The sequence below is a fragment of the Actinia tenebrosa genome, unplaced genomic scaffold (assembly GCF_029948245.1).
Source record: "Actinia tenebrosa isolate PJP-AT-01 unplaced genomic scaffold, QUT_ActTen_1.0 PGA_scaffold6__47_contigs__length_16458017, whole genome shotgun sequence".
Lineage (NCBI taxonomy): Eukaryota > Metazoa > Cnidaria > Anthozoa > Actiniaria > Actiniidae > Actinia > Actinia tenebrosa.
The window spans coordinates 13,032,989-13,060,979 of NW_028292583.1; the positions used below are offsets into that span (position 1 = coordinate 13,032,989).

The following is a 27,991-nucleotide window of genomic DNA, read 5'->3' on the forward strand; positions in this document are numbered from 1 at the left end:
TTCAAAATTTTATAACGTTTTTCTTGATATTATTCGCGGATAAAATGCATTTTCCTGTTAGATAGAAAAGAAGATTTCTTATGTTCTTTTAGACTATAGGTATTGTGTCTGTAGTTAAAACTCTTACTCCAATGGTAAGCTGTTTTATCAAACCGGAAAGATCTTTAGATAGCGTTCTAAGATGAACAAGCTTGAAGATGTGACAACTCTTTAGAACAATTTCTCTAGAATCCTTTGTCTTTTTCTTTAGTTTCCTTTTTTCGTCTTTTTTCTTTTTGATGTTTTGTTCACAATATTAAAAGGTCTGGGTTTTTCCTTTGCGTAGAACAAGACGATTTTTTCGTGATTCCCCTAAACTCTATTATTTTAGTAAAAGCAATATTATTCCTTCTTTAACACAATTATTTATATTGAATTTCCTCTATTACGTTTTCTTGTTCCTTGGGTTCATTTCAAATACCAAACAGTTAATTCCTTCCAGTTATATTTGCTTTTAGAAAACTCTATATTGGTCAAAGTAAATCCACAAGGGGTTGTTAATAAGATATCAAGCGCATGGGCTCATGGTCTGTCAGTCGATGCAGCACTTCAATTTAGCTGTCTAATCTTCTGTAAAGGATTCTCTTGGCTGTCGTCTTACTAGAAACTGAAGAGACAAGGATTACAATGTAAGGAAATTCGACAAAAGGATTTGAATTTCTAACGCAGTGATTTAAAGAAGATGCTGAAAATCCTGCTCGTTTTAAGAGAAAAAAAAAAGATTTTCCCTAGATCTTGAAAACAAAGTTTCCTTTCTGGGAGTGTAGGAAAAGAGGCTTGACAGAAGTTCAAAAGACTGGATTATTGTTATTAAAAAGAAAGAAGAAAGCACGCAAAGGACACTGTGCAAAAGAAAGCTGTCAATATCTAGCCTGCGGCACAGGGAATAAGAAAAACAGTTTACTCGTTGAGCTGACAATGGAACGGTGAATTAACACACAGAGAGAAAAGCTGCAACTCAGAGGATTGAAAAACAAGGTTCAAGGAAATTCTTGAACTCAAAGTTACAAGACGTTCTGCAGTTTTCAAGGCTAAAAACTAAATCAACACACGAAATGAAGAAAAACTTGAAATATATTTCAGTGGTTAAACCCAGTGTGGATAAAATACCAACTTGGCACATTGTAACATTAACTTAAAACGACGTATTGCATGAGAAAAGGCGGGAAAGGACAATAATTGACAGTGGAGGAAGGAAATGCTTCAAAGGTTCAACAAAGTGCTTTAAACGTAAAAAAAATCCTTGTAAACTCCTTGGCTTCACTTAACTATGCGGAAAGAAATTCTAAGGCGTCTTCAAACATTGACAGATTTCAGCAACGGAATTCAGGAAATGGATGCAAGGAAAGTGGGTTGATAGAGAAGGAGTGTTTTTAGAGAGAAAATAGCTTGTGTAATGCAAGATATCATGCACTCCTCAATCGGTTTGTACATTGCCGTCGGGTTCGCATTACTCGTGGTATTCACTGGAGTAGTTTTTAATATCTTCATCGTGTTCATCATATTTAAGACCCCACGAATGAAGGGAGAAAACCACGTCTTGATTGCAAATCTCGCCATTGCAGATCTTCTTCAGTCCTGCAATATGATTTTTATGATTTTAACTCTGTTCAATGGCGGACGATGGATGCTCAATCACATCGCTTGTCAAATTAATGCTTTTCTCATAATGGAATTCTTACTCGCGGCCATGTTTACTATAAGTTCGATAAGCGTGAATCGTTACGCGAAGATCGTGAAACCACGTTGGTATTCTCGCTTATTTAACGACAACACCATTAGTAAAATTATCCTCTTAATATGGACTTTGCCTCTGGTATTGGCCATTCCACCCCTTCTAGGGTGGTCTAAGTATGAATTTGACACAGGCAAGTGTATTTGCTTTTTCAAGGCGGGTCACGTGGGTTCGTACGGTCTGACCGTGGGAGTCGTTACCATAGGAATCAACGTACCAATCATAATGTACTGCTATTTCTGGGTTTTCAAAGTCGTCGGAGTGCATTCGGATCGAATGGAAAAAATCCGAACCCGACGATACTCCGAACATTCGTCGAATATTGAAGAAATCCGAATCACTCGGACTCTTTTAGTTGTCATAGCAACATTTTTGTTGTGTTTCCTGCCTGGGACTTTGGTAGTTGTGATTCGAGTTTCTGTTCCTGGTGCATTTATTCCGGATTGGGCGGAATTGATGTGTGCGCTGCTGGCGTTTGCAAACCAAGCTATCGACCCAGTTATTTACGGGTTCTTTAATTCACAGTATAGGCGAGCCATAACCCAATTATGGACCAGGCGACTTGCCAGACAAGGCCAAACCAATGTCTCAGCTGCAGAAGCTCATGTACAGAATTCTGTTACCATCCACGGTAGATACTCCGTGGGTGGTGCTCTTTTGGTGTTGTTTATTGCGACGGAGAATGAGTTACTGCGACATAACGCAACCATGAAGGGTACACCTGTTCCTGGGGTGGCTATGCCGGTTATGGGAGTAAAGCGACGAAGAACATCAGCATCTGAGCTAAAAGAAGCTTTGAATGAGGAGAGTGATAGCTAGCGGTGGCTCCTCGCTGTGATTGGTGTATTTATATTTACTCGTTATCATCATCATCGTCTTTCATGTATCATCATCATGTATCGTTATCAACATGTGTCATCATTATCATCATGACCATCATCATCCTCATCCACATGTATCAGCATCAAGTATCATCATTGCCATCATCATGTATCATCATCATCATGTATCATCATGTATCATCATCATGTATCATCATCATGTATCATCATCACCATGTATCATCATCATCATGTATCATCATCATGTATCATCATCTTGTATCATCATCATGTATCATCATCATCATCATCATTTATCATCACCATCACCATCCTCATGTATGAGTATCAAGTATCATTTTTGCCATCATCATGTATCATCATCATCATGTATCATCATGTATCATCATCATGTATCATCATCATGTATCATCATCACCATGTATCATCATCATCATGTATCATCATCATGTATCATCATCTTGTATCATCATCATGTATCATCATCATCATGTATCATTATCATTTATCATCACCATCACCATCCTCATGTATGAGTATCAAGTATCATTTTTGCCATCATCATGTATCATCATCTTGTATCATCATCATGTATCATCATCATCATGTATCATCATTTATCATCACCATCACCATCCTCATGTATGAGTATCAAGTATCATTTTTGCCATCATCATGTATCATCATCAAGTATAATCATCAGATTTCGTCTGAATGTGAAATGAACCATTCTAATCCTTTCAACCAGTCACTACCTGCTCAGCCAATGCAAAGGCTTTCAGACACGGCACGGTACTGCACGGCATGTCTGTACAGTGTGTTCTTCACAGCAATCTTCTACCCCTTGCTGCAAAACCAATATTGAATGACAAAGCGGAGAAGTTGTATTCTGAAGAATTTATTCGATTTCTTTAAACTTTTTATTTATATATATCTATACTATATTATGATTAATATAATGTTAACTAATTATAATTTTCATCAATCCATCTATGCTTGCTCGAAGCAGTTCGAGTATCAATTATTCTTTACAATAGTGTGTACAAACCGATTGACGCCAATCGATATATCATCGTAGATTTGATATTCGATTAGCGTCGAAGAAAAAACAATCAATATATCATCGTGTGTCACTCGGAACAAGTAACAATCTGATACTGTTAATATATCGAAATTGACGAAAAGTAATCAATATTTTATCGTGTATCACTAGGATACAATATAAAAATCAATATATCGTCGTCCGTCCTCCGGACGGCATAATTCAAATACCGACACTGTATTGACCTTCGATGATAAAATCGATATATTTTCGTCTCGGACACAAGCCGGTCAAGAAACTAACCGTACAATAAGAAACACTGAGTGTTTTAATCTGACATCACTTTAGATCTCAGTGTGTAAAAACGATCAATACAACTAGTTCGGACATCACTAGGGCCCTAAAATAATAAATATATCATTGTGCCACAAAAATAGCACTCTTCTAAGGCTCAACAAAGTTTCATTCATATATCATAGATATTTCAAATGTAACAATAGCACAGTATCCCAACTTCAACTATTATTAGACCTAGATTAAGCTTGAATAAAATATGCAGAAGCTATCTTTTATCACTTCGAAAATTTCAGTCAATCATCCAATCACGCTTGGCGAAATTTACTGCGCGGCCGAAGAGAATCATGTGTAATGTATATAACATTCAAATCGGTTGTCCAGGATACGGCTAAATGGAGGGGGAAAGGATTTAGATTCAAATCCCGGAAGCTTGTTAAGATTATTAACCTGACATGTGAAAAAAGCCGGAAAAATTCCAATTCATTTTGACAGTCGTTTTTTTATCATTGATAGACGGTGTGATATTGGATTTAATACAGACGCGACGATTAAAACATCGTGGGAGAGTCTCAAGACCCCCAAGGCTGTCACCAAACAAATTTCATCCGACACTTTGATAGACCAAACACGATTTATATTTCCCTATTTATGTTTCTTTCTTCCTTATTTCATCTCGCTTCTTTCTCGAGTCTTCATCCATAGCACTGATTTTCATTTTCTCAATCTAAAACGTATGTTTGGAAGTGTAACTCTCTTAAGATATAAACAAAGCGAATGGTGATTGGTTGATTTAGTCGACGTGGTTCCTATCATCGTTACTCTTATTAAAAGGTTTGTCGGGAGTTGGTTTGTTCATTTCTCTGAAGGCGAAGTAGTAGAAGACGCTTCCTATGGTAAGGAATCCGTGGATAATGGCCAGCCCAAGGAGAAACTTGGATTTGTTTGTCATGAATGCCCAAGTTAGAGCTAAAAAAAAGGGGAAAAATAGATAAGTAAAAACATGGTGAAAAAATGACACAATTGCTGGTTTTCACATGACGTCATCAAAACATCAAAATCTAAACTATAGATCGTATAAAGGCATTTCTCAAATATGTTTTAGAAATCAGTGCTATAAGTCACAAGAAAAAATCTCGAGTCATTTCGATGTTTGGTTCCCGAGTTATGAAGGTTGACTTTGTGTCACGCATTACCGTCACGTCTATCTAAATAGCGATGAAAATATTAAAATAATTTACTCTAGTTGAAAGATTTTCCCTTAGACACGTTGTAAAGATCTATATAAAGTATATTTAATTGAAATATAGCCAAACATATGAAATATTCCATCATTTTAAGCCTTTGGAATTTCGTCCGCCATGATGGTGTACCAACTTGGAACACCAAGATGGCCGCTCCATACATTTTAACCAAAAATTGCGTCATGTTTACTTGCCTATAGTTCCGCAACGAAATGCTTTACAGCCTTAAAATTTGGCCAGTATGTGTAGTTTGGACCGCTTTGCAAGAATATAAAACTTTTATTTCATTATAATGCGAATTTACGCTTTTGAAATTCATGATGACGTAGGTGAAAACCAAGAATAGTCTTTGGTAAAATACCGCTGTGTTCCTTGATTACAGACTCATTCTCTCATCGTTTGCCTCATTTTAACGTCAAAATATTTACAAATATTAAAGTAAAGAATGCTCAAATTCAACAACAACTTTTGAAATTTTACATGAATATCGACACAAAATCGAGGCTAACCCTCCGCAATACAAAATTGTGAACTGGAGTATTTGATCCCAATATTTTGCAAGAAGGATTTTAATTTCTTCCAGTACATGAGTCACTTCGCAAGAAACTATTGCCATAGTAACGCAAAACGACTTCATTTCATTCTTACAAATCGGGGGAAATATTTACATCCGGGTTCTTTTCCCTCTTGTACTAATTTTCCCGCGCGCTTCAAATTTTAGTTCCTACTGAAACTGCACGTTCTTTGTAACGCAAACAGCTGGAAAGAAAGTTGGCTCTGTTAGACTCAAAACTTCAGTCGATGCTTGCTTTGGCATAGAAAGCTCCTTAATGCGCTTGAAGTTGTAATACGCATGCTTAACCTTACCACGAACCGATAATAAAAAATATTAATAATGATAAAATTCAATTAACTATTAATAATAATAATAAAATTTATAACGTTAATAAAGAGATTATGAATATAAAATAACAAATATATGTACAAATTACTTATTTATCGATAAAAACATATTTGTAAAATATAAAAAATATAATAATAATAATAATGATAACTTTATTTAATATACAATTTATCGTAGATAATTTTCAATTGGCCTTCTAATTATAAAAACTAACTACAAAGTATACAAGCTAAATTATATAATTAATATAAATAATAAAATAAGATAAGAATGTAGGCTCTGGCAAAACTTACAAAATGTAGCGATTCCACTGTAGATATACTGCAGCATTAAAGTATTCCTAAGAGCGAGCATGGAAGTAGGTTCTGTGTACCACGTTGTAGATATAATAGCTGAAATACAAACATAGACTTTGGTTTAAAGATTTCACAAGAATACACGAGGACGCTTTTTTAGCATCCGAGGCGTAAGTAAGACTCGTGGAAACAGCGGCGTATGAGAAACAAGTAAACACACGATAGGAATGATTTAAATTGGAGAAATACATGAGAAACACACGTGATAATTCGTGAATTTCTCGGGGAAGAAAAGCAAGAGTTTGGCGAGGAAACCCGACGAAGCGCGATTGAAATCTGATAAAAACACGAGGAATTGCACTAGAATTCGCCAGAATTACAATGAAATCAAGGAATACTCGTAAAATAGTCGAGGAAGACTCGAGAAATACTCTCGAGTAAGATCTCGAGTAAGACAGCGACACGAAGATACCGCCGAGCAAAACGAAGAGGGCGTAACGAAAACACGTGGAACACGAGATGATACTCGTCACTTACCAAATAAAGCCCCAGCTATAATACGACAACACATGTTGCCAATAACAGGATCTGCATGAGACCCAACGATGGATAGCCAAGTACCTGGAAAGACTAGCCACTGAAAATAAGAAAAAAAAAAGTCAAATGAAAAATTGGGAAAAAGTTGAAAATAACGTTGAATACTAATAACTGCATACTAAATAGTGATTCCAAGGACAAAGCGCATTTTGAGTCGTATGTAATTCTATCTAAAATAATATAAATAATAAATTATTTTGTTTTCAGCGCATTCCATCCGAAGCAAAATACTCCAGTTATATATAGAGTGCAAATTGCTGAATGTTTACTTTCTATTTCAATGACCACAATGACTTTGTTTTTGGAATGCACTCTTTATTAGAGTGGTTTTCAAAAACCCGTGAAACAATTACTCTTAGTTACTATCTAATAATGTGTATTACTGCGTATATTTTCATAAACATGCGAACTTTTCGCTATCGTCAATTAAACCTAATCAGTCGGTACCTTTCATATTTTTAACTGGAGGCAGTAAGAGACGAAATATCAGCGTGCAGCGTTCGCATGTTTATTTAAAGTGTGAAAAAAGGGTATTACTGCTAAATACGCTGGTAATTGACCTTTCCGGAATTCGCTTGGAAGTCGAGACTGAACTTGATTTTTTTATTCATCGAGTCCAACCTTGACTTGAAACCAGCTTTGTTTCGTGATCAGTCAAGGAAATTCGGGAAAGGTCTCTTGTTTCGGGGTTTTTTGAAAACTACTCTATGCAATATTCCGTATTCAACATTTTTTGAAATAGTTGTACACTTATTTCAATAAAGTTAGTCACCTGAAAAGCTATAAAGCTGAGGCCGACAAGGAATATGGGTAGATTCATTTTACACGTTCAACCGCTTGATAACTGTTAATGGACTTGCGAATTCTTTACTGGTTACAGTCTCATCTCTTCTGAGCATCAACGAGCTGCAGTTTGTATTAAAAAAGCTTTGTATGTACATGCTTTTTTGATATGAAAAGTTTCCCATGATGCTCAGTGATCTCAGCTTTCTAGGTTTTTGGTGACTAACTTTATTGAAATAAGTGTATACGAACGATATAATACGTACCATAACAGCGAATAAGAACAAACAAGAAGCAATAATAAGTTGCCAAGTCCTAAAATGAGAATATTGTATAAGTATCCTGTTTCTCTCGCTGCTGTAAATAATAATGATGATGATATGTTGATGATGATGGTGATAGTGATGATGATGATGATGATATGAGGGTGATGATGATGATGATATTCATATCCATACTGAAACTCATACTCATACTCATAATAATAATAATAATAATAATAATAGTCTTTATTTATGCGATAAAAAAAATCGAAAGTTGCAAGTAATATATACATAAATGTAAGAAGAAAAGTATAAAGAAGACTAACTCGCTTTCTCTTCTCTTTTTATCTCGTTTTGCCTCTAAATTAAATCTTACTCATATCCTCGAGGTATAATTAGAAGGTAGGATTCATGTCGACCAAGAACTTGTAAAACCTGCAACAAAAGAGACAATATAATATTAAAAATATCAATTTATTATCATTATTATTTTCATGGTTATTATTATGTAAATTAGGGGAAATGCTTATTAGAACTTTTATTATTATCATTGTCTTTGTTATTACTACTAATAATCATTAATTTCACTATCATTGATGTCATCATAATGCTCTTTTCATATTTTATAAGAAGTAGTGTTAGAGTGCTCACACTAAATCCGTGAAACAAATACTAATTTTTAGCACTAAATAGTGATAATTAAACAATAGAAAACAAAGGATTCTGTATGAAATAGTACTAATTAGTACTAATTAATGTTCACGGTTTTAGTGCGTGCACTCTAATAATAATAATAATAATAATAATGATAATAATAATAATAATGATAATAATAATAATAATGATAATAATAATAATAATGATAATAATAATAATAATTTTTAATGATTAATAATTTTTAGTTTTTTACATATATATATTTATATAAATAATAATTTTTATTTATCTATATATAAATTTATATCATTGTCAATAATGAATCTTAAATTTGACTTCGAAATATGGCAAAAGAGAAATTAATTACATTTTCTTCATAGAGAAACACTAGACAAAAAAAAAAAGTTTAATCGCACGATGAAATAATTTGTTTCCGATTACAAAACAATATACTAATTCTAAATCAATCGGAAGAAGGTGGTTAGTTTCGGTGCTATAATTATCATTAATGATCGCTGACGTCTTTCCTTACTTAGTGCCATTTAGTCTCTGTACGGTATATAAATATCAGATAAATGTTACTTAAGCTAAGTAAACAATCCTCGTAATCGTCAGATAAGACCACGATAAACCCTTCTACTCGCCCTTCAATCTAGAGCGTCTTCTGTCTCGCTTTTCCTTTCCTTGCTTAATTGCACGACTACTATAAACATATTTTTAGCATATTTTTAAAGGCTTAAAAAAAAACTCCAGCAAAGATATCAAAGATATTAACCTGGCATTTTACGTTAAGAGGTCCAAAGATTGATCCCTGTGGCATTCCATTTTTCGCTCTTGAAAAGCAGAAGTATTTTTGACAGACTTGAGCACTTATTCTAAGTAGGCCTAATAAAACTATAAACAATTCTTCAGTGGCCTTAAAATGTACGCTGTGGAATTCCAAACATTATTTTTCATTTTTGAGAAGCAGGCATGAGTTTTCCAGTGGTCCTAATCTTAAACCCTATGGCACTCCAGTTTTTAATTTTACCCTTGGAAAAACTAAACTTGTTATTTATCAGTGGTCCTATATTTAACCCCTGTGGCACTCCAGTTGTTATATTTACCTTGTGTGGGGAAAATAGACACTGATAAAAAACGATTTCCATTGTGACAAAAAAATAAGCACATCAGTTTTCTGTCTCGAATAAACATGTTCGTTGTCATATTATGGTGTCTAGAAAAAAAAATTTCCTACCATAGTCGATAACAAGTCTAAAAAGGCAGATTTAAAAAAATATTTTGAGCCAAACATCGCCAGCATTAGTGATGATAATACTATTTTTCTATTCTGCTTTTTGAACTTAATTTTTAACGTTGTCCGGCATTTTTCTTTTAATTGTGCTGAGTGCAAATGATGACAAATTTAATGATGTGTGTGATAGTGACAACCGCGATTGTTTTTTCTTTGAGCCAAGCTAGAACAGGAATTCTTTTAACTTCTCCTTAAACCAAAAAACAAAAAAACTAGGTTGGTTTTATCAATTGTTTTTTACCAACTGAGCTAACAAATAATTATGCTCCCATATGACGCTTTTGAAGTGGAAGATCTTCAGCAAATGGCAAGCACTTAAGATGTTTTTCCTTCGATGAATGCCTTAGAAAACTTATCAATTAGCAAAGAATTGATGTTAAATGGCGGATGTTTGAAGTGCCGCACATTCGTTTTCTAGTACTTAAGAAAAACTTTAGAGAGCTGAGTAGTCTGTGATGCTAAAGACGTGCGAAAAACTGTTGATAGATAGAACATTTTCTTAAGGTTAGCGCGACAAATTAGACTTTTTTGTCTGGAAAAGGTAGGACTGAAGATACAAATCACTTCATTGTCACTGATTATGGACACGAAAACGTGAATATTATATTTTGATATTTGTTGTCAGGGTTAATCAATAATGAAGGTCTCTAAATATTTTGAAAACGAATCAAAACCATGATTGTTTAATGATCTGTTAATTATAAAATAATTGGGATACTACGCGCGCTATGATTGGTCGAAAACCATGTTTGATGAGAGTATCAAAACACGCTATCGTCATTTTTAATCTATCGCGCGCGCTCATTGGTCAGTTTGAATAAGACGGCACGTAGGGAGAATTTACTTAGACTTTGCTTTTTTTCGATCTTTTCGCGCGTTTGTTATTTTATAAAACAAATCAAAAACAGGTTTCCGCTACGCGTCGTGGTTTCCTACGCTCCTCTCGTGTTCTCCCAACATCCCGCGTGTTTTGATCAGAGTATCAAACACGGAAAACTGTTTTTGATCTGTTAAATAAATAGATAAAGATATAAGAATGCTTTCCATTCTACTACAGGTGATACAAACATACCTAACGGCAACGAAAAGTTAATATAACTGAGTGAAAAGTAGTGAAAAATAGAACATCAAAATGATTGATAGTATTGATACTATAATAATAATAATAACGATATATAACAACGGGCATCGCACCGGCATCGCGGATGTCATGGGTTCCATTCCCATTGAAGCCTGAAATCATTTTTCCAGGTCTTTCTTTACAGCGTTCGCTTAGATCGCTCATTCACTGTGATGATCAACACATCTATCGATCTATTTTAAAGTATACGATTTTTAAAATATATATATACAGATAAGAGATAAAAGCGTGCTCTTGGCACTAAAGTAAAGAGGGATTAACGCCATATAAATTTAAATATTATTAACATTAGTCGATATGATTAGTGAAAAACAGATATACAACATCTGCAGTCCAAAGCATTGATTAAAGTTCGAACTAGTAATTTTTTTCTAATTTTCAAACCCTCAAACTGAGACAAAATATAAAAATAATTACTTGATGCATCTGTTATCCTTTGAATATCATTTCCAGAACCAAAATTTTACATTTAGTTTTGACCACCTGGTGTTTCAAATTGAAATCAAAAATTACTGATCAACTGATGATTTTCATTTAACCCAGACCTATTAAAAACTTAATCAGTCTTCTGAAAAGATGAAAGATAAGAAACCATTTAATTAATGTCATTTTTTCTTCAAAATAGATTAACCAAAAATTTTACAGATTCTATAGCATATCAAGTAGTTGAAAACACCATAGACTTGGCTCTATTCGTGGAGTCTGTAAGTGTGCAATTCCCTTATCATTATAATCATAATCACCCTCACCCTCACCCTCACCCTCACCCTCACTTTCATCCTCACCCTCACTTTCATCCTCACCCTCACTTTCATCCTCATTATTATCCTCGCCCTCGCCCTCATCCTCACCCTCGTCCTCGTCCTCAGTCCTCATCCTCATCCTCATCCTCATCCTCATCCTCATCCTCATCCTCATCCTCATCCTCATCCTCATCCTCATCCTCATCCTCATCCTCATCCTCATCCTCATCCTCATCCTCACCCTCACCCTCACCCTCGTCCTCGTCCTCGTCCTCGTCCTCGTCCTCACCCTCATCCTCATCCTCATCCTCATCCTCATCCTCATCCTCATCCTCATCCTCAGCCTCAGCCTCATCCTCATCCTCATCCTCATCAACCTCTATTTAAAACAAATCTATCTAAAACAAAAAGCTTTATTGTTCAATCTCTGCCTTCTTTATTCTTTTATGCCCGAAAAAAAATCAAAGATAATGGAAAAATGTCCCGAGAACAAAGAGCTAGAAAACAACCAATAATAATAATAAGACAATAATAGCCTCGTTTGTTAGTCAAATGTATATTGAGACAATCTGTCTATCCTCGTGGCTATTATATACACGTTTTCCTAGTACACGAACCAATATTTAGTAAAATGCCTAAACGCAAAACGTTTAAATTATATTGATAGAATAATTATAATATTTTAATTAGAAATAATAGCAAACACAAAAAATCGGATATATTAGAAAAATGGAGTTATTTTGAATAATTCAAAAAAAAATCGTATGTAAGATCTGAAGTAGTGCATCGATTTTGACAGGTTCTTGATTGATCGATGAGCAGGTATATTTCATAGCACATTCATTTTTTTTTTCTATAAAAGATCGTGGCCTAGATTATGTACTAATGTCAATACCTTGGATGGCTCTTTCCCACCAATTCCCAGCACTTTTCTGCACTTAAAACGGCTCTGTGCATCATCAAAGCTTCTCCTGTGAATAAAGATAATAAGATTAATAACGTCGATTAAACCCCAACTGCGTTCTAGTTTAGAAAATAGAAAGAAATCAAAAACCAATCTTGATAAAAACGAAGATAACCTTACCCCCAGGTGATAAAGCGAAAATATTAATTAATAGATAAAGCAGTAGACACAATTTCTAAATTACTGAGACCGAATCGCTGGAAGACTTTTGGAAATAAAAATATTGCTCTACCGCCAAACGATTCTTTCTTTTCCCCTTCCCCCCCTTTTCCATTACCATGCGGGAAAAAAATGCGAATAAAGCACTGTTCTATATTAAAAAGGAGAATTCCGAACGTCAAAACGAAACAAAAAGGCATCTGCTGAGAATAGACCAAAATAACTTACGACAAAAGAGGATTCCAATCAATCTTCCTCGCGGAAACAAATTCTTCAGTAACAGAAATGTATTGTGATTTTGGTGCCAAGCTGACTAAGATAGTATCCTAAGAGACTTGAAACCTTTGTTGTCGTTTTTTTCAGTACGAAAAAGACATTTTTGGAACATTAACAGGCGTTCCACACAGTTCATCTTTGGGTCCACCAGAATTCATATGGATATATTTTAAAATACATTTTCAAAAACAACTTGTAATATTTATCGTGTTTCGACCGTAGAAGCAGACAAAAGTTTATTTAATCGAATGAATAAATATTATTACGATATTTTTGTTGTTGTCGTTGTGGATTGGAGGTAGTTGTTTTGTTGATTTAGTAAATAATAGCTTTGAGAACGAGTTGATCAGTTATCTCGTTGCTAATCTAACCAAAAGTGTGTCAATGAGAAGACAATTGAAAGCCTTACAGATTGAATAACTGTCTTAAGAAAAAACAAGATTATATGTGCCATTCATAAATCGATATATATATATATATATATAACATCGAACTGAACCATTAAATATATATAAATAATTAATTCTGTTCGATGTTTTGACAGCTTCGACGTCAATGACACCTTCAACACAAGATTTCCACTCTTCCGTAGCTTTTCGTGACGATAAAATTCAGCAATTTAGGATATTTGTTTTCAAACAAAACCAAAAGATTTGCAAAGCTTTTGAGGTGATGATACACCACCCGCGCGAAAGTAAAACTAAAAGTCTCCTACATGAAATTAATAAAGCGAAAATAGCTAGTATTCGTTATTTTTCATTCCCAAAGACAAGGAATTAGGTGTGTGCTTCGCCAGGTCCATGAATTAACTTGCAGTAAAGCGTGAAACTTTGCTCAAAAAGCAATCGCCATCATGAATATAATTAGACGAAATGTTAACTTGATTTATATGATCGTCTGTATGTTACACAGAATATTTGATCCCGCAAATAACTTGCAAGTAATAAATGCTTATTGTTTCACTCAATTGATCGAAATACTGAGTAGAATTATCTTCATACATAGATGTGTACTCTCCAGTTTACTCCATAATTTGCTCAAATATCACGAATCTTATTTGTGATTCAAAGCGAACTAATCTCCTGAATATATCAACTCGAGAAGCTCACAACCCCCAAGCACATCTGCTTTCGATACATCCTGGGCTGCGAACAACTATATTTCGTATATATAGTCACTAGACAAATTCGTAGACGGTTTATAATATATATATAAACTAAGACAACTATTTGTACGTAGAATTGATACTAGTATTATAAATAAGATTTCGATTTACCGGGTTTACTAATAAGACATAATTTTGCTAGTGAACGAAAATTATAAGCCCAAACTTGTCAACTTACTTGTCTGTATTGAGAAGGGTCGATTTTCTGTTTTCTTGAGACATGTTCGCAAACACGCTAAATCCAATTTAAATTGACGACGAACAATTGTCGGTCGATGGCTGGATATTTTGGCTATTCATTCAACGTTTAAAATGTTGACAGAAATCATTTCACATAGCCGTGAAGTAGAGCGACTAAGACCGTACGAAAGCGAAGCAACGTTCATTGGAGACTACTGCTGTCAAAAATGGAAATGATTTCTTTGTTCCTAGCTGTCAATCTTCCAAACAATCAACACTTCTAATACTATTCGCTGTTTCACTAGATTTGAATTCAAACAATCTTTTCCGCTCGCGAACTTTCTTTGAACAGAGGTCAAACCAGATTGTATTTTCGTTTGCTTTCGAACAAAAAGAATCTTGAAAGATGATCCCTTGCACGATCTAGGATGTCAACGAACCACGACGAATGATAATCCGATCAAACTCCTTTCATGAGTAGAAATAACAGCTCAAGTTAAACTTAGAGAAAACTGTAAAACGATCTTCTACACAAGTCTAACGATCGGCCTTTGCCAAATAAATTCTAAAGGCAAATTCTGGCATGAAACGTGCGTTCAAATGTGTGTTGCGAGAATTGAATGAAAAATATATTCACCATGAAACTAGCGAAAGTGGAATTGACACCAGTTTGGAAGTCGATTTGATGATTGGACTGAGACCACAAAAATTTAAACATTCAAGACATTGATATAAATTATAGACTAGGCAATAATATTTCAAGCTGGCCCAAACCTAACAACGAGTTTTGTTTGAATATTTTATGGGGTCTTTTAAGCGAACGGTTACCGTCGCCATTAGTAATTCGATATCTTTCAATTTTCACCTTGTTTTGTGCACAGCTTCGCTCGAGAGAGACACCAGAGATTTTGCAGGCTCGTTTTTGCCGAATATAGGAAACAAAATGGTTTTCTTCAAGTCTCAGTATTTCAAGACAGTAAGATATATATGGCTTGACAGTAACATTAATATTTGTTTTCACAGTGGAACTTCCATTCAAACCAGGGATTAAAGTGAGTTTAGAATACAACCCTAGGTTATCTGACTTCCAAAGTTTGACGTAGACAAACCGAACGATAATCCATCTCTAGCACCACCAAAGATTGGTTATGATAAATTCCAGCCTAGCAGTTCAAAAGAGCAAAAGAAAAAGAAAAAAAAAATAGCAAGACACCATTGACTTACTTTAATACTCGCAGCATGTCGGAAAACGTGCCGATGAAGATCTTCAGTTTTGCAGGCGACAATCGATGGATTTTTTCCCGTGTGTTTTAGACAAAAAATTAGCAATCGGCTATTTGCGACCCTGTGTTTACTCTTTCGTTTCCCGAGCATAAAAAAGGTTTAGTTGCCGATTATGAATATTATTCACAAACACAACTAAACGACTCGATTCTGTCTACTGTCTGTGAGCTCATTCAGTTCTGTACGAAAACAGCATTCAATATAACGTAAAAAACCTACAACTTTTGATTACTCTAGTTCAAATTTTAACCAGAGGTTCTTGGGAGGTTTCTCTTCTTGGTGCTCGGTTCTGAAATTAATTTTTGCTCTTAGAGCATTAAGAAATCAGATTCCCCCCCAACCTATTATATTGACGGCGCAAAAACAGGTGAAATCGAACTGATTGAAGGAACCCGGATGTTTGGATGATTCCCCATAATCCATAGCAAGCCGCGCTATTATATGCACTATCATTAACAGAATAATCGATCTATGTAGATTCCTTGATGAAGTCAGTTTTTGTAGGGTACTACGACGCCAGATATATATGAGATATTCAGCACTTTAACAACTAACACAAACAACGAGGTAGTACACACACGACAAGTCAAGAACGGACAGTCGAGCGAATAAACGGTCGTTAAAGTAAAGACCAGACAACTGAATGAACACGCGCACGCTCCAACTAGCGAATGGATGGACGGAGGGTATGAATGAATGGAAAGACAACTAGATGGAAGAACGGGCAAATAGACAGCGCAGTCGCAGTTCGGGATGGGAAATGGGGACTTCTTCCGTGAGCCGTGAGCCTTCAATGACTAATGGATGGACAAACAAACCGGCGAACGATCTGATGAACGGACGAACGGACAACTAAAAAGCGACCAAAAAGAAGAACCGATATGGCGTACAAATGGACGAACGGATGGACAAACAGACAGAATAATGGCATTGGATTTTCTATCTTTACGGCCTGCAGCGACAGGTCTAAGAATAATTACTCATGTCCTCTTTCTGTTAAAGTGAAATCCAGACATCACATATACATTAATGACGTCAATTACCTCTTGTAACTGGTCTTTGACTTAGCATAAGTATCAGTTGGGTCAGGTTTCTAACGTAAAGGCGGCGGGAAAAGGCCAAGATAAAATCATAAGATGATACGTAATGGACAGCGTAGTCAAGGTAGCGATTGTAGTACTTAAGTACGATACAATACAAAGAAGAAACACTTTCCTGGGATATTTTTTTGAGGGACCGACAATCTCGCGACAATCAATCGCAGGAAAAAAAAAAAAAACGTAGTTAGAATACCTCTGAAAAGCTTTCAACCATCAAAAACGAAGTAGTTCAAGCTACGCCGAATCTAAACGGGGTAATGCACTGCCTCAGGGGACCCCACACGGGTTAGAAAATGCTATATTACTGCACTGGTAGGACGCCTAGACACGGGTTTGTTATTCAAGGGGGTCAAGAAAGTACTTCTGATGAACAATGTTATAAATACGTATACTGTTAACTATATCAAATAATCCTATCTAGACCAGAAATAATGGTAATCACATCCATCCATCCATCCATCCATCCATGCCGATACGATTGTTTCTTTACACAACCGAGGTACAAAGTATCCTTACCCCTACCCCGTGGAGCCAGCCTTACACTACCCTAGACAGTCTGACAAGTTAATCAATTGGCAACTATCAAATGATTAATTTCTATTGACGATCGAAACAAAGCTTGGTTGAAGGCTTATTAGCTCAGAGTAGTTTTTTCCCCTCACATTCATTTCACAACTCAAGAAACAGTTAAATGTTGATCTTTTCTCGACACTATCACTGGATTATTTACGAAGTCAAACCGTGCATAACAAGAGCAGTTAAAGCTAAGAAAACTTTAGTAACTCAAATGGAATTTTGCTGAAAGAGAATTTCGTTTGCTCTAATTGCGGCTTTTGTGTGAAATTGCCGCCTCTGAGATTGATTGAAAAAAAATTTTTCTTCTTCAATTATTCACATAAATAAAACCTTTTCTTATCAGATGATATTTTCGATATTAAGTCCGTTAAAAGCAAAAGCACGAATATGGTTTTTCTCTTGATACGATGATAAATCTGGGAATTTAAATGCATTATAGATAGAAGAGAAATTTCTATTTCAAATTGATAATGTGACAATAGCTACTTCTGTCTTGGAAGAAAAACACGACCATGTTCAGATCGTAACAGAAAAAGCTCTAAAATATAGGATCAAGCCAGAGAAAAAAGCCTAAAGTTAATCCTGTTTGAATAGATTAGGATATCGACTGAACACAGTAATATACCCGAGGTTGTCGCATTCATTAAGCTAGCATAAGCTTTTTCTATGTTGTTTGACATCAAAAATATTCCAATTGTTTGACATTTACTCAAAATGAATTCATTTCAGAAATCACTCGCTTCAAATTCATCAGGCAAATCGAATGATAAATAATATATTCAATCAAGAAAAGAAGATGTCGAATTTTGCGGATCATATTTAAGTTTGAAGCGACATTAAGTTAGATATTTTTGGCGTAAATTTGACAAGACTAAAAGGTGCACTTTTCTGCCTAGGAACAGTGTACAACGTAATTTGTTTGTTATGCTAATACACACAAAAAGTATTTCTTTTTTATTACCTTGTAGAAGAATCCTGTGGCATTGCTATTTCACTCATGTTGCTGAATCAGGTCGACTCGCTCCTGACTGGAACAATTCTAGATTATCAACTCGACAACCAACCGACTCGTTTTCCCCCGGTCACGTTCACATACACTGTAGACTTCAACGTCTTTCCAATAATCAATAACTTGAAAGTCAAAAGCCTTTGAATCCTTCAAGGACTGCTGGGACGATTGAAAAGTCTCCCGGTCGGGAATTCGGTCGAGTTTCTCTTGAAGAGATTGGAGATGTGGCTTTGAAACAATCTGTAAGCGATATTCCAAACGCGCGAGTTTGAATGACAATGGAAGTATACTAAAAACTCGAGTGACTATCAATCTTTGGTAAAAACATGCATTGATCATAAAGCGATTGTGATGTTATATTATTAAATCGTTTTCAATTTTCTCCCTTCCAGGTTTACTTGCCTTTTCAACCACTCAACGTCCTTGGACTTTCCTTAAAGTGTTTGTTTTATCTTCCCAAGAATCCTGCGTAGTTTATACGCATCTATATATATTCGGGTTTTTTCAAAATGGCAATATCAGTTGAGTTTAGAGTCTGGCCTTAAAACTATTGAACCTAAGGTTCTTGAAATCGAGCGCTATGATTGGTTAGGATCTTGATATGGTGAGTTTTGATTGGCTGTGCATTTAAATGTATTTCGTTTATGTCAAGATTGGACTTTTCTTTTAGTGAACCATCAAGTAGAAAGGCTGTCTCAATATAAGACACAGATTGCCAGAACACCGCGAGGAGACTGGATGGGTTTACATCTATGCTTTCAAGTCGAACTCCAAACCCAAATAAAACAAACGGAATTCTCATTTAAGGAGATCCACAAACGCACATCGACCGCAAAAACGCACAAACATACCGGTGATTTCAAACTTTCCGCATAAACAGATTAACGGAAAGTGCCTTATGATCTATTCTTGTGATCTTATACCTTAAGATGTCATTAAAAGTTCATCGACAGAGCACGCCTTCAAGGCAATCGCTTTTTCTTCAAGAAAAAAGCATTACAACCATTTTTCTCTCTATCTTGTGCTAGTTATACCCGGTTTTTTCCTGCGGGGATTTCCAGTTTGTTTCAATGTTACTTTGAGAAAATCTTATAACGAACGAATTAGTTTATTTTCTGGGTTAATTTGCTAAGAGAGCGTTGTTTCTTTTTGCGGGGTAAAGACTGCCCAAGGGTCGAATATTCTGGAGTATTCTTCTTTCGTTGGCTTAATAAATGTTGACTACATTTTGAGCTGCGTGCTGTCCAGCACTTTATTCAGTGCTTCAGTGAATCATAAATCTTAGAGACCGCTTTTTTCAATAACTCGAAGCAAAGGAAGCCCAAATGTTAAAAAATGGTATTTTTAAACCCATTCAAACGTTGGTTATATATATCCTTGCTTTTTGATTGGTGGAAGTTGGAAGATATTTGAGAGCTTTTGCAAACTAATGAAATTTGATGAAAGTTTTCAACAAACCCGAGAAATTTTTAAAACGCCAATCAGAACGAATAGTTTCTCGCCTGGTTTAAGAGTTTTTATTTGTTTGAAGATTTCGGGGGAAAAAATTGGCGGAAAGCAAGGATGCTTGAATTGAAAATATTTTGAAAGTTCATTGGGTGGTTTTTTGGTTTGGACATCAACATGTCTGTCATAGAGGAATCCCTAGAGCAGGTCGGAAGGAACGGAGGATACATATGAGCATTCACTCTACCGTATCCTCTAGGGTGGATTCACATAAACAACAGAAGTGCAGTTGAAAATGTCGTTGACGGATGATTGACACAAGGTGGTTCTTTTGAACAATTCTATACGAATCCGTTCTTCGCATGCGCACTTAGATTATATACCAGAAATACATAAATTCTGCGTCGTTGAGCCAAATGGGAAAAAAATGAAAAATGAGTCAATAATCCTAATTGGTTAGCCCACACCACGTCATCTACTTGTTTAATTAGAGGGAAATTGTTTGACCTCAGGCTATTATCGCACCTAAAGTATAAACTAGAAGCATGACCTGCGATTTCTCACACAAAAAAATCATATATTCTTGCGTGCCCAGATTTTCTCCTCAAACCTAATCGAGGATCTCGGCATGAGGATGAACACGAAATATCTCTCCTAGAGCCTGCATACATTTTGGTACCCGGCAAAGTGATCAAGTTTCAAGTCATGTCTGAATAATCACTCAAAAGTACCTTCACATTCCTGCTCAAGGTAAGATAATGCGTGAGCCTGGGTACGAGGCTGTTGTCATGGTTACCTTCTAATAGTCGTATCCATAGTACTAGAGGGTGTGCTCAATCGTAGTAAGCTTTCCACTGCCGTGTCATCTTTAGATCCCATGCCATCCGCAAATTAGAAAACCGCGCGTAGACGACCAGGACTGGAAACTACTGAATTGGAAACTGAAAAAATAATGAAGCAAAAATTTAAAAATAGTCGGAATAACAGATTTGATAAGATTTTTTTTGATATGAGATTTATCGTACTCTTTAACGCGCGTGCGCGCGCGTTTTGGCGGGAATGGTAGTTTTCGTCAAATCATGCAGGAACCCCAATATAGTCGCACATGGCTTTTCTTTTATTCACATATGACGGAATAAATAAATTACTCTCTCTCTTTCTCTCTCTCTCTCTTCTCTCTCTCTCTCTCTCTCTCTCTCTCTCTCTTTTGCTTTAAAATCAATAAAACAAATTTTTAAGAAGACCACCTCCATAAATCTCTGTGTTTTTTTAGGAAACAAAAAATATCTTGCATGGTATCAAGTATTGCAATTAGACGATGCTTTAGCTACAATTTGTGAGGTATTCCACATTAATTGAATCAGAAACACCGAAATTGTTGAATTAATGAATGAATTTGTGTTGGTAAGCCAAAGCTGTTAATTGAAATAATATACGCTACGCCGAGCTTACCATATAAGACATTCATTACAAAATATTCACAAGTAAACTATAAAAGGTAGAAAGCGAAAAAAATACATGGAAAAATTCACTCCATTGAATGCGAAGGTTATATATAGAGGTTATTGGTCTATACACGGCATTATATATTACTGACTCACAAAAAACAAAAAAAAAAAAAGAAAGAAAAGAAAAGTAAATGGTTCGATCGTTTCTATAATTTACAATAAAATGCTATTAGTTCACCTGATAACTCTTATATTGAGGAAAAGTTAGGGGTAAGTGCTAATGTAAGTCGATAAGAGGAGAAGAGAGGAGAGGAGAGGAGAGGAGACTAAAAAAAAAAAAAAAGAGAAAAGAAAGCAAATTATGCGAGTGACATAACATGAGGGTTAAGGTTAGTTTGAGCAGTATTTTGTAACTATCCAGGAAGCCTAATAACTTGCGGAGTTACCCTTAATAAATTTAATATAGGAAAAAAATTAATTATAGTTCGTGTCAAATAGTAATAGCTATACCGAAAAAATGCACGAGTTGTGCAAATTTTTTTAGTTTGTCTAATACAATTACAGTAATAAACTGTTTCGATTTGCAAAATCAAAATTCAAAGACGTAAAATACACTGTCTGCAGCAATTTATCATAGCTTTATTCGTATTATTATATCTTTCGTATAAAAAAACTATCATTCTTATTCTGCCTCAACTAAACTTGAATAATATTTTTTCCTTTCTTAAGTTGTAAAGACTATCGATCTTACCTGAAAGTTCTCCGAGAAAAACTTTTGAACGTATAGTAGGAAAATGAATGATGCCAGGTAAGCTGCTTGCTTCAGTCCTGGACTATTACAGGTGTGAAGGAAAAAGTAAGATTCGGTTGTCAATTGAATTCTTAATTCAAAGTGTTTTCAGATTATGTCTCTCACAAGTCATAACTTTAATAAGAAAAAAATTTCCCTATAAGAAAAAGGCTCGGAAATATCAGAGTAAATATCTTTCTGCATTTGTCGTTTGTGTCAATATTTTTGATGGTCCTGAAAGCTTCCTTTATTCTGCTTCTTTCCTTTTGATGCAAATTTTAGAGAGGAAAACAATGAAAATAAAAGAATGAGTGTGAAAAAATAAAAATATATATAATGAGTCTAAAAAACTCGTTAAATTAATTAATAACACATGTAATTTATAACAAGGAAATGGCTCCTTTTTTAATGAGAAAACGGGGAAAAATTAATAGTTTTGGAATTCTGGGAGAAAAATGTCTTTGATTCTGAATGTTTTTCTCTTAAATTTAAAATCAAAAATTCTCTTAATGATTTTTTCCCCCATCGTTAAACGACAGGCGTGCAAATGTTGGTATTAAGATTTTTACGGTGATTATAAATATGTTGGGAATGATTTATATGCAATACACGATTTAGACTCATGTCGAAAATATAGTCCATTAAAACACCAGGCGAGCGGTAGAAAAATAACAAGTGGGCAGAGGGTTAATGTTGAATCTGTGAGTAAGCCATGCCCTGACTTCGATCAGCCCAGAGATTGTTTCAGGGTTGAATCTGTGAGTTATCCATTCCCTGACTTATATCAGCCCAGGGCCGGGTTGTCCAAAGCTGGATTAGCGCTAATCCAGGATTAACTCTATAGGTCTTATTAAGAGTTAACCAAGGATTAGCTGACTAATCGGGCTTTGAACAACTGGGCCCAGAGGTTGTTTCAGGATTGAATCTGTGAGTTAGCCATGCCCTGACTTAGATCAGCCCAGAGGTTGTTTCAGGGTTGAATCTGTGAGTTAGCCGTGCCCTAACTTAGCCGTGCCCTGACTTAGATCAGCCCAGAGGTTGTTTCAGGGTTGGATCTGTGAGTTAAAAAACTTGATGTTTGGCTTTGTTTTAGCGCATGAGTTGGTCATATCCTAAGGACGAACACTGATCTCTTTTTGTAGTAAAGGCCATGATGGTATTTTGGCTCAGAAATGCGAAAGACTAGAATGTGCTATTATCAGCATTATATAAAAACTCGGTTAGAACTGGAGGGAAAAGATTGAAATATTTTTTAAAGTAAAGCCATTGATATAGGTTTACATGTGATGGGACTCTTTTTGATACCATTTAATACAGACATGCTATATTTGATACTGTAAAACCTTAATGATTAAATCGTTTGGATGTTTGGTGCTATTTGCTTCATGATACTATGAGATGGGAGAATTGTTGATAGACATGTACCGGTGGAAGACTAATGGACGATTTAATGAAGAAAAGAAAAGAACGAAGCGAAGGAACGAACGATTGAACGAAAGAATGAACGAATGAGAGAGAAAAGAATGAACGAATGAATGAATAAATTAATGAACGAACGAACAAATGAATAAATGAACGAACGCACTAATGAATGAGAGAAACAAAGAGAGAAAAGCGGAAGAGACGAGGACGGGTGCGGAGCAGTTCGATTGCTACATTTCTATAGCCACAAAGACATCTCAGATTTGACTTGTTGTGTTCTGCGTAAACATCAACTTCTTAACTTCAACCAACAAAAGAAACCACAGAAAAATGCGAAGCCTTTTCTTACTTCATTTATACTTCTCTCTTGATTATCAATGACAAATTCTAAACATACTAAAAAACAATTACTTTACCCACTGAAATACTCAATGATAAAGGAATTTTGGAACCGTTCGAGTGGCTTGTTTACAATAATGCCTAAATTCCGCAAGGAAGCTTCGCAATTATTATTCACACTATAGATGAAAAGCGTCTTGAATTCGGATTAATTGTTAAGATACAACAACACTCATTGAAAAATTACGATGTAATCTTGAATCAATCGGGAATAATTAAGCATATGAAATATAATGGTGTAGTAAGCTACTTCCTCATAGCGTTTCTTTTACAATTTACCCGCTACATATATATAGTAGTAACTGTTTTTCCATGCGAGCAGAGTCTTTTTTTCCTCTCCCTTGGGGGAGGAATTTAAGGCCGGATTTGACACTGACATTCAAGAGAATAAGAAGATCTTGAAGAAAGAAAGAAAAGGAAAAGGATAGACAAAAAGAAAGCTAAGAAAAGAAAAGAAAAAGATTGGGAAAATATAGTAAATATATCATAAAATTAGAGTCGCATCTCTGAAAAAAATAACCAGGTAAAGAACGTATAGTTGGTGATCATACCTGTAATCCTTGAACTCACAATTGTGTATAAATTTTTTCCAGTTAAGTATTACGTTTACAAGCTACTCTCTAGTAGACTCTTCCAGGAGGATTAGGAGCCCAGTTATACCTAACGATTCGCGCGTAGCAGCTGTTGTCACAGCGTCTTTGGCTCTTATTTTCGTTAGTAAAAACCGACCCTATTAGACCTAATTGTTTGAAGGATTATCACGCTGACTCGTTAACGTCTTGATCTGCACGAGAGCTTTGTATGAAGGCTGGCCGACCAAGAGAGGAGGATTGTTGAAGGAATAGGTTTTTCATTGAAACATGCACTGAGCCGTTTGTCCTTCCCACGTATTGCCTATATTAACATGATGGTAAAATCGCCTTTGGCTGTGTCTGCTCAACGCCGACACACAAGCGACCCACGGATCAATGTTTAAAAAAATGAACGATCTCACACAGATTATGGCCACAGTGTAGAATTGATAGGGAAATTAACGAAAAACCGCAGAAGATAAATATTCTAACTCGAATGCAACTATGGTAAGCCATTTAGTCGCGTTATATTATAACATATACATTGAGAGACAAATTTATAATTATTATGATTACACTAATATCTACACGGTCAAATGGACGTCATTATTTTGACAACCATCAGGCAGTGAAAATCTCCTTGCTGGAATCAATTGATGACGTCAACCGCATCCTTAGAAACGGTGAGACAGGTGTGTAAATATCTTAATAGATAACATTTTAACGTTATCTTTGAAGTACGTTCGTCTCAGGATTTTTTTTCCAGAACGTACTCGCGATTTTTTTAAAGCCTCAATAAGGCAAGTATATTTTGTTTGTTTTTGAAAATCAATGCAGACATGTATTTTAATTCACCTCGATATCTACAAACGTTCCACGCTGCTCCTGGTAACCTGGCCTGGGCCCAGTTGTTCAAAGCCCGATTAGTGCTTAATCCTTGGTTAACTCTTAATAAGACCTATAGAGTTAATCCTGGATTAGCGATAATCCAGCTGTGAACAACCCGGCCCTGCCTTGTATCTTGGTAACCAAGCTTGATTCAAAAGCTTGCAAGTCATAGTAACCAGGCCTGATTAAATAAAATTGTTTGCTTTGGAACCAGGCCTTTTAAAAGGTCTGTTATGTGAAACCACATCGAAACGCTTTGTTCTCTTCTCTTTCTTATCCGATTTATTCATTACCTCTGTATTTGATGACTAAAGACCTACAGATTCATTTTGGAAAGTTGAGCCTCGTTTATTAGTGAGCTATTCTATGGGATTTAAAGACTGATCTTGTTCAAGCTACACATTCTTTACAATACAGTTGACGTTTGAAATAATTTGCATGAGGCTAAACCTCTACAAATGAGTTTTTATTCAACGATATGAACCGAGCGGTAATTACCAAACAAGACGAAGAAGAGAAGCTATTTGGCTTGATAGTGTTAAATGCGTATGCGCATTTGATTATAAAGATTCTGTGTAAAGGCCGGTTTAGACGGTACGATTTTCGCCAACAACTATCGTATACAACACGCGCGCGCCATCCTACAACTCGAGTCGTAGCGTGTAAATCAAGCCTACAACTCGCCTACGGCAGACGCGAGCGTGTTGCATACAATAGTTGTAGGCGAAAATCGTACCGTCTGAAACCGGCCTTAAGAAACTATAGAAATTATTCAAAATTTCTCATTTCCTTGATAGGAAACTAATTTAGAATTCTTTGTAAACGAGACTTTTGTCGTCCTTCGTTATTCGTGAGCCTGTGATTCCATTGGTCAGCAAAAAGGAAAAAAGCATCGTCTAAATTTAAGGTATTTAAATCTTTAATCCAAATGTCAATAACAGCGGAAAACTATTAATTAACATAACTTTGTCTGTTTAATTAATAAGCAGGGCGTAATACCGCTAAACTATCCGTTGAAGGAAAACTGTCTTTATCACTTTGACAGTTTGGAAATATCCAAAGAAAAGATGTGGTGTTTGAACAATATAAACTTGACGTGTGACTCGGAGAGATGGTCAACAAATCGCCTTCAAGGTAAACACTAATTCCTGATTTTAAAAACCTTGAATTCAAGTTATGTTAGAAACGAATTGATGTGAATTTAGGATGAGAAAGACTATTATTTTTGACTGGTTTTCGCATAGTTTAGTTCGGGTCGAGGTAAATGACAAGTTCATTGATAGTACATAATGGAAATGCTAACTCCAAGCCTTAAGCTGTAGAAAAAAATATTTAGAAATTTTGCGTCAAAGTGAATGTTTTTGAATTCTGCAATTTATATGAAAGCAGAGCGTCCTTTATTTATCTCTGACTCTCTAGTCAGTATTCTGTGCTCTTTCTCTCTCTCTCTCTTTCTGTTTCTCTCTCTCTCTCTCTCTTTTCAAACACGAGTTGAAAACCGCTTGGTCTGTCCAAACAAAGTATTTTAAATTACTCGTACAAAGTGAAACTGAATGACAAGCCGTTTATTGGATGTGATATAATTCTTTCATCTGAGTGCTGTTTAGTCCGGACAATAAGTCGGTTCATGTTACGGTACTTTACTGCTACACCCCTGTTTTGAACCATATAGTCTAATAGATAGGAACAACGATTATACTCGACGTGTTTATATCTCGGCTGAGTTCACGTAATATCTATTTCAAAACGTCTCTGTTGACCTTTAGTTTTGTGACCTAAATCTTCAATTCCACTAAATTCTCTGAGAAGTTCCTTCTTCCGGCGCAACTCAAATGTACGACAAATCCAACTTGCAAAATAAATGAAAAGTTAGCAACTGCTAAATATCAAAATAATAAATTCCAATATTTTTTAGCATTTCGTATGACAGAGTGTGGGCTGTTGAAGTTTTGAATCGAAGTGAAAAGTTGATCATTAATGTACGGCGGTGCTCAAGACTAGTTCGCTCAAATATAACCAAGATTTTATTGTACTCGACATGACCACTGCATCTTATATTCTCTTGTGATTATTCGGATTCTTTACAAAGTTATAATAATTCGCGTTAATTTTTTTTCGTTAATAATTATATGGTTTTGTTTAATATTGCAAAATATTCCAAAGAGGTTTTTGATCAGTATATACCGTCCGACTGCCGAACAAAATGTCATTCTATACCAATTTGAAATCCATACATTTTGATGCTCACAAGAAGGAGGGTATCTGGTCAATCGTTATACATATCAAATACTTTCGTCCTTACCTCTGGTCCTAGATCCCAAGTTATATCCGAGTCGAGCAGGTATATTTTGAAGCTGTGCTCCAATCAACCCAAACCAACTCATTCACCTTATCACGTGACTTAACCTAACCATGACGTCGCAGTTGTCATGGATACGC

At 35.5% G+C, this 27,991-nt stretch overlaps 2 protein-coding genes across 6 annotated transcripts; one reads left to right on the plus strand and one right to left on the minus strand.

Annotated features, from left to right (window-relative positions):
* Positions 1-43: 43 nt before the first annotated feature.
* Positions 44-3,505, plus strand: LOC116301486 (melatonin receptor type 1A-like). Its single transcript, XM_031710557.2, has one exon. It carries the CDS (start codon positions 1,436-1,438, stop codon positions 2,591-2,593), a length of 1,158 nt encoding a protein of 385 aa, XP_031566417.1. The 5' UTR covers positions 44-1,435; the 3' UTR covers positions 2,594-3,505.
* LOC116301478 (tumor protein p53-inducible protein 11) lies at positions 3,499-27,930 on the minus strand. 5 transcript variants are annotated; one of them, XM_089038757.1, is made up of 8 exons: positions 27,855-27,930; positions 20,830-20,974; positions 12,770-12,845; positions 8,416-8,474; positions 8,043-8,091; positions 6,934-7,033; positions 6,394-6,492; positions 3,499-4,921 (listed from the first exon to the last, which is right to left on the minus strand). In XM_089038757.1, exons 2-8 carry the CDS (start codon positions 20,910-20,912, stop codon positions 4,746-4,748), a joined length of 642 nt encoding a protein of 213 aa, XP_088894883.1. In that variant the 5' UTR covers positions 20,913-20,974; positions 27,855-27,930; the 3' UTR covers positions 3,499-4,745. The 5 variants fall into 5 exon arrangements, with proteins under 5 accessions (XP_088894883.1, XP_088894884.1, XP_088894886.1 ...); XM_089038758.1 differs by lacking the exon at positions 27,855-27,930 and adding an exon at positions 22,233-22,250; XM_089038760.1 differs by lacking the exons at positions 20,830-20,974; positions 27,855-27,930 and adding exons at positions 18,540-18,827; positions 18,990-19,137.
* Between the last annotated feature and the right edge of the window lie 61 nt (positions 27,931-27,991).

Bases quoted from the DNA above. Each gene is read 5' to 3' on its own strand.
- LOC116301486 (XM_031710557.2), top strand. From the start codon at position 1,436: ATGCAAGATATCATGCACTCCTCAATCGGTTTGTACATTGCCGTCGGG.
- LOC116301478 (XM_089038757.1), bottom strand. From the start codon at position 20,912: ATGGGATCTAAAGATGACACGGCAGTGGAAAGCTTACTACGATTGAGC. The intron at 12,846-20,829 runs GTAACCATGACA...CTTTATTCACAG, and splicing joins ATGGATACGACTATTAGAAG to GAGAAGCTTTGATGATGCAC. The intron at 8,092-8,415 runs GTAAGATTTAAT...TTCTCATTTTAG, and splicing joins ATTATACCTCGAGGATATGA to GACTTGGCAACTTATTATTG.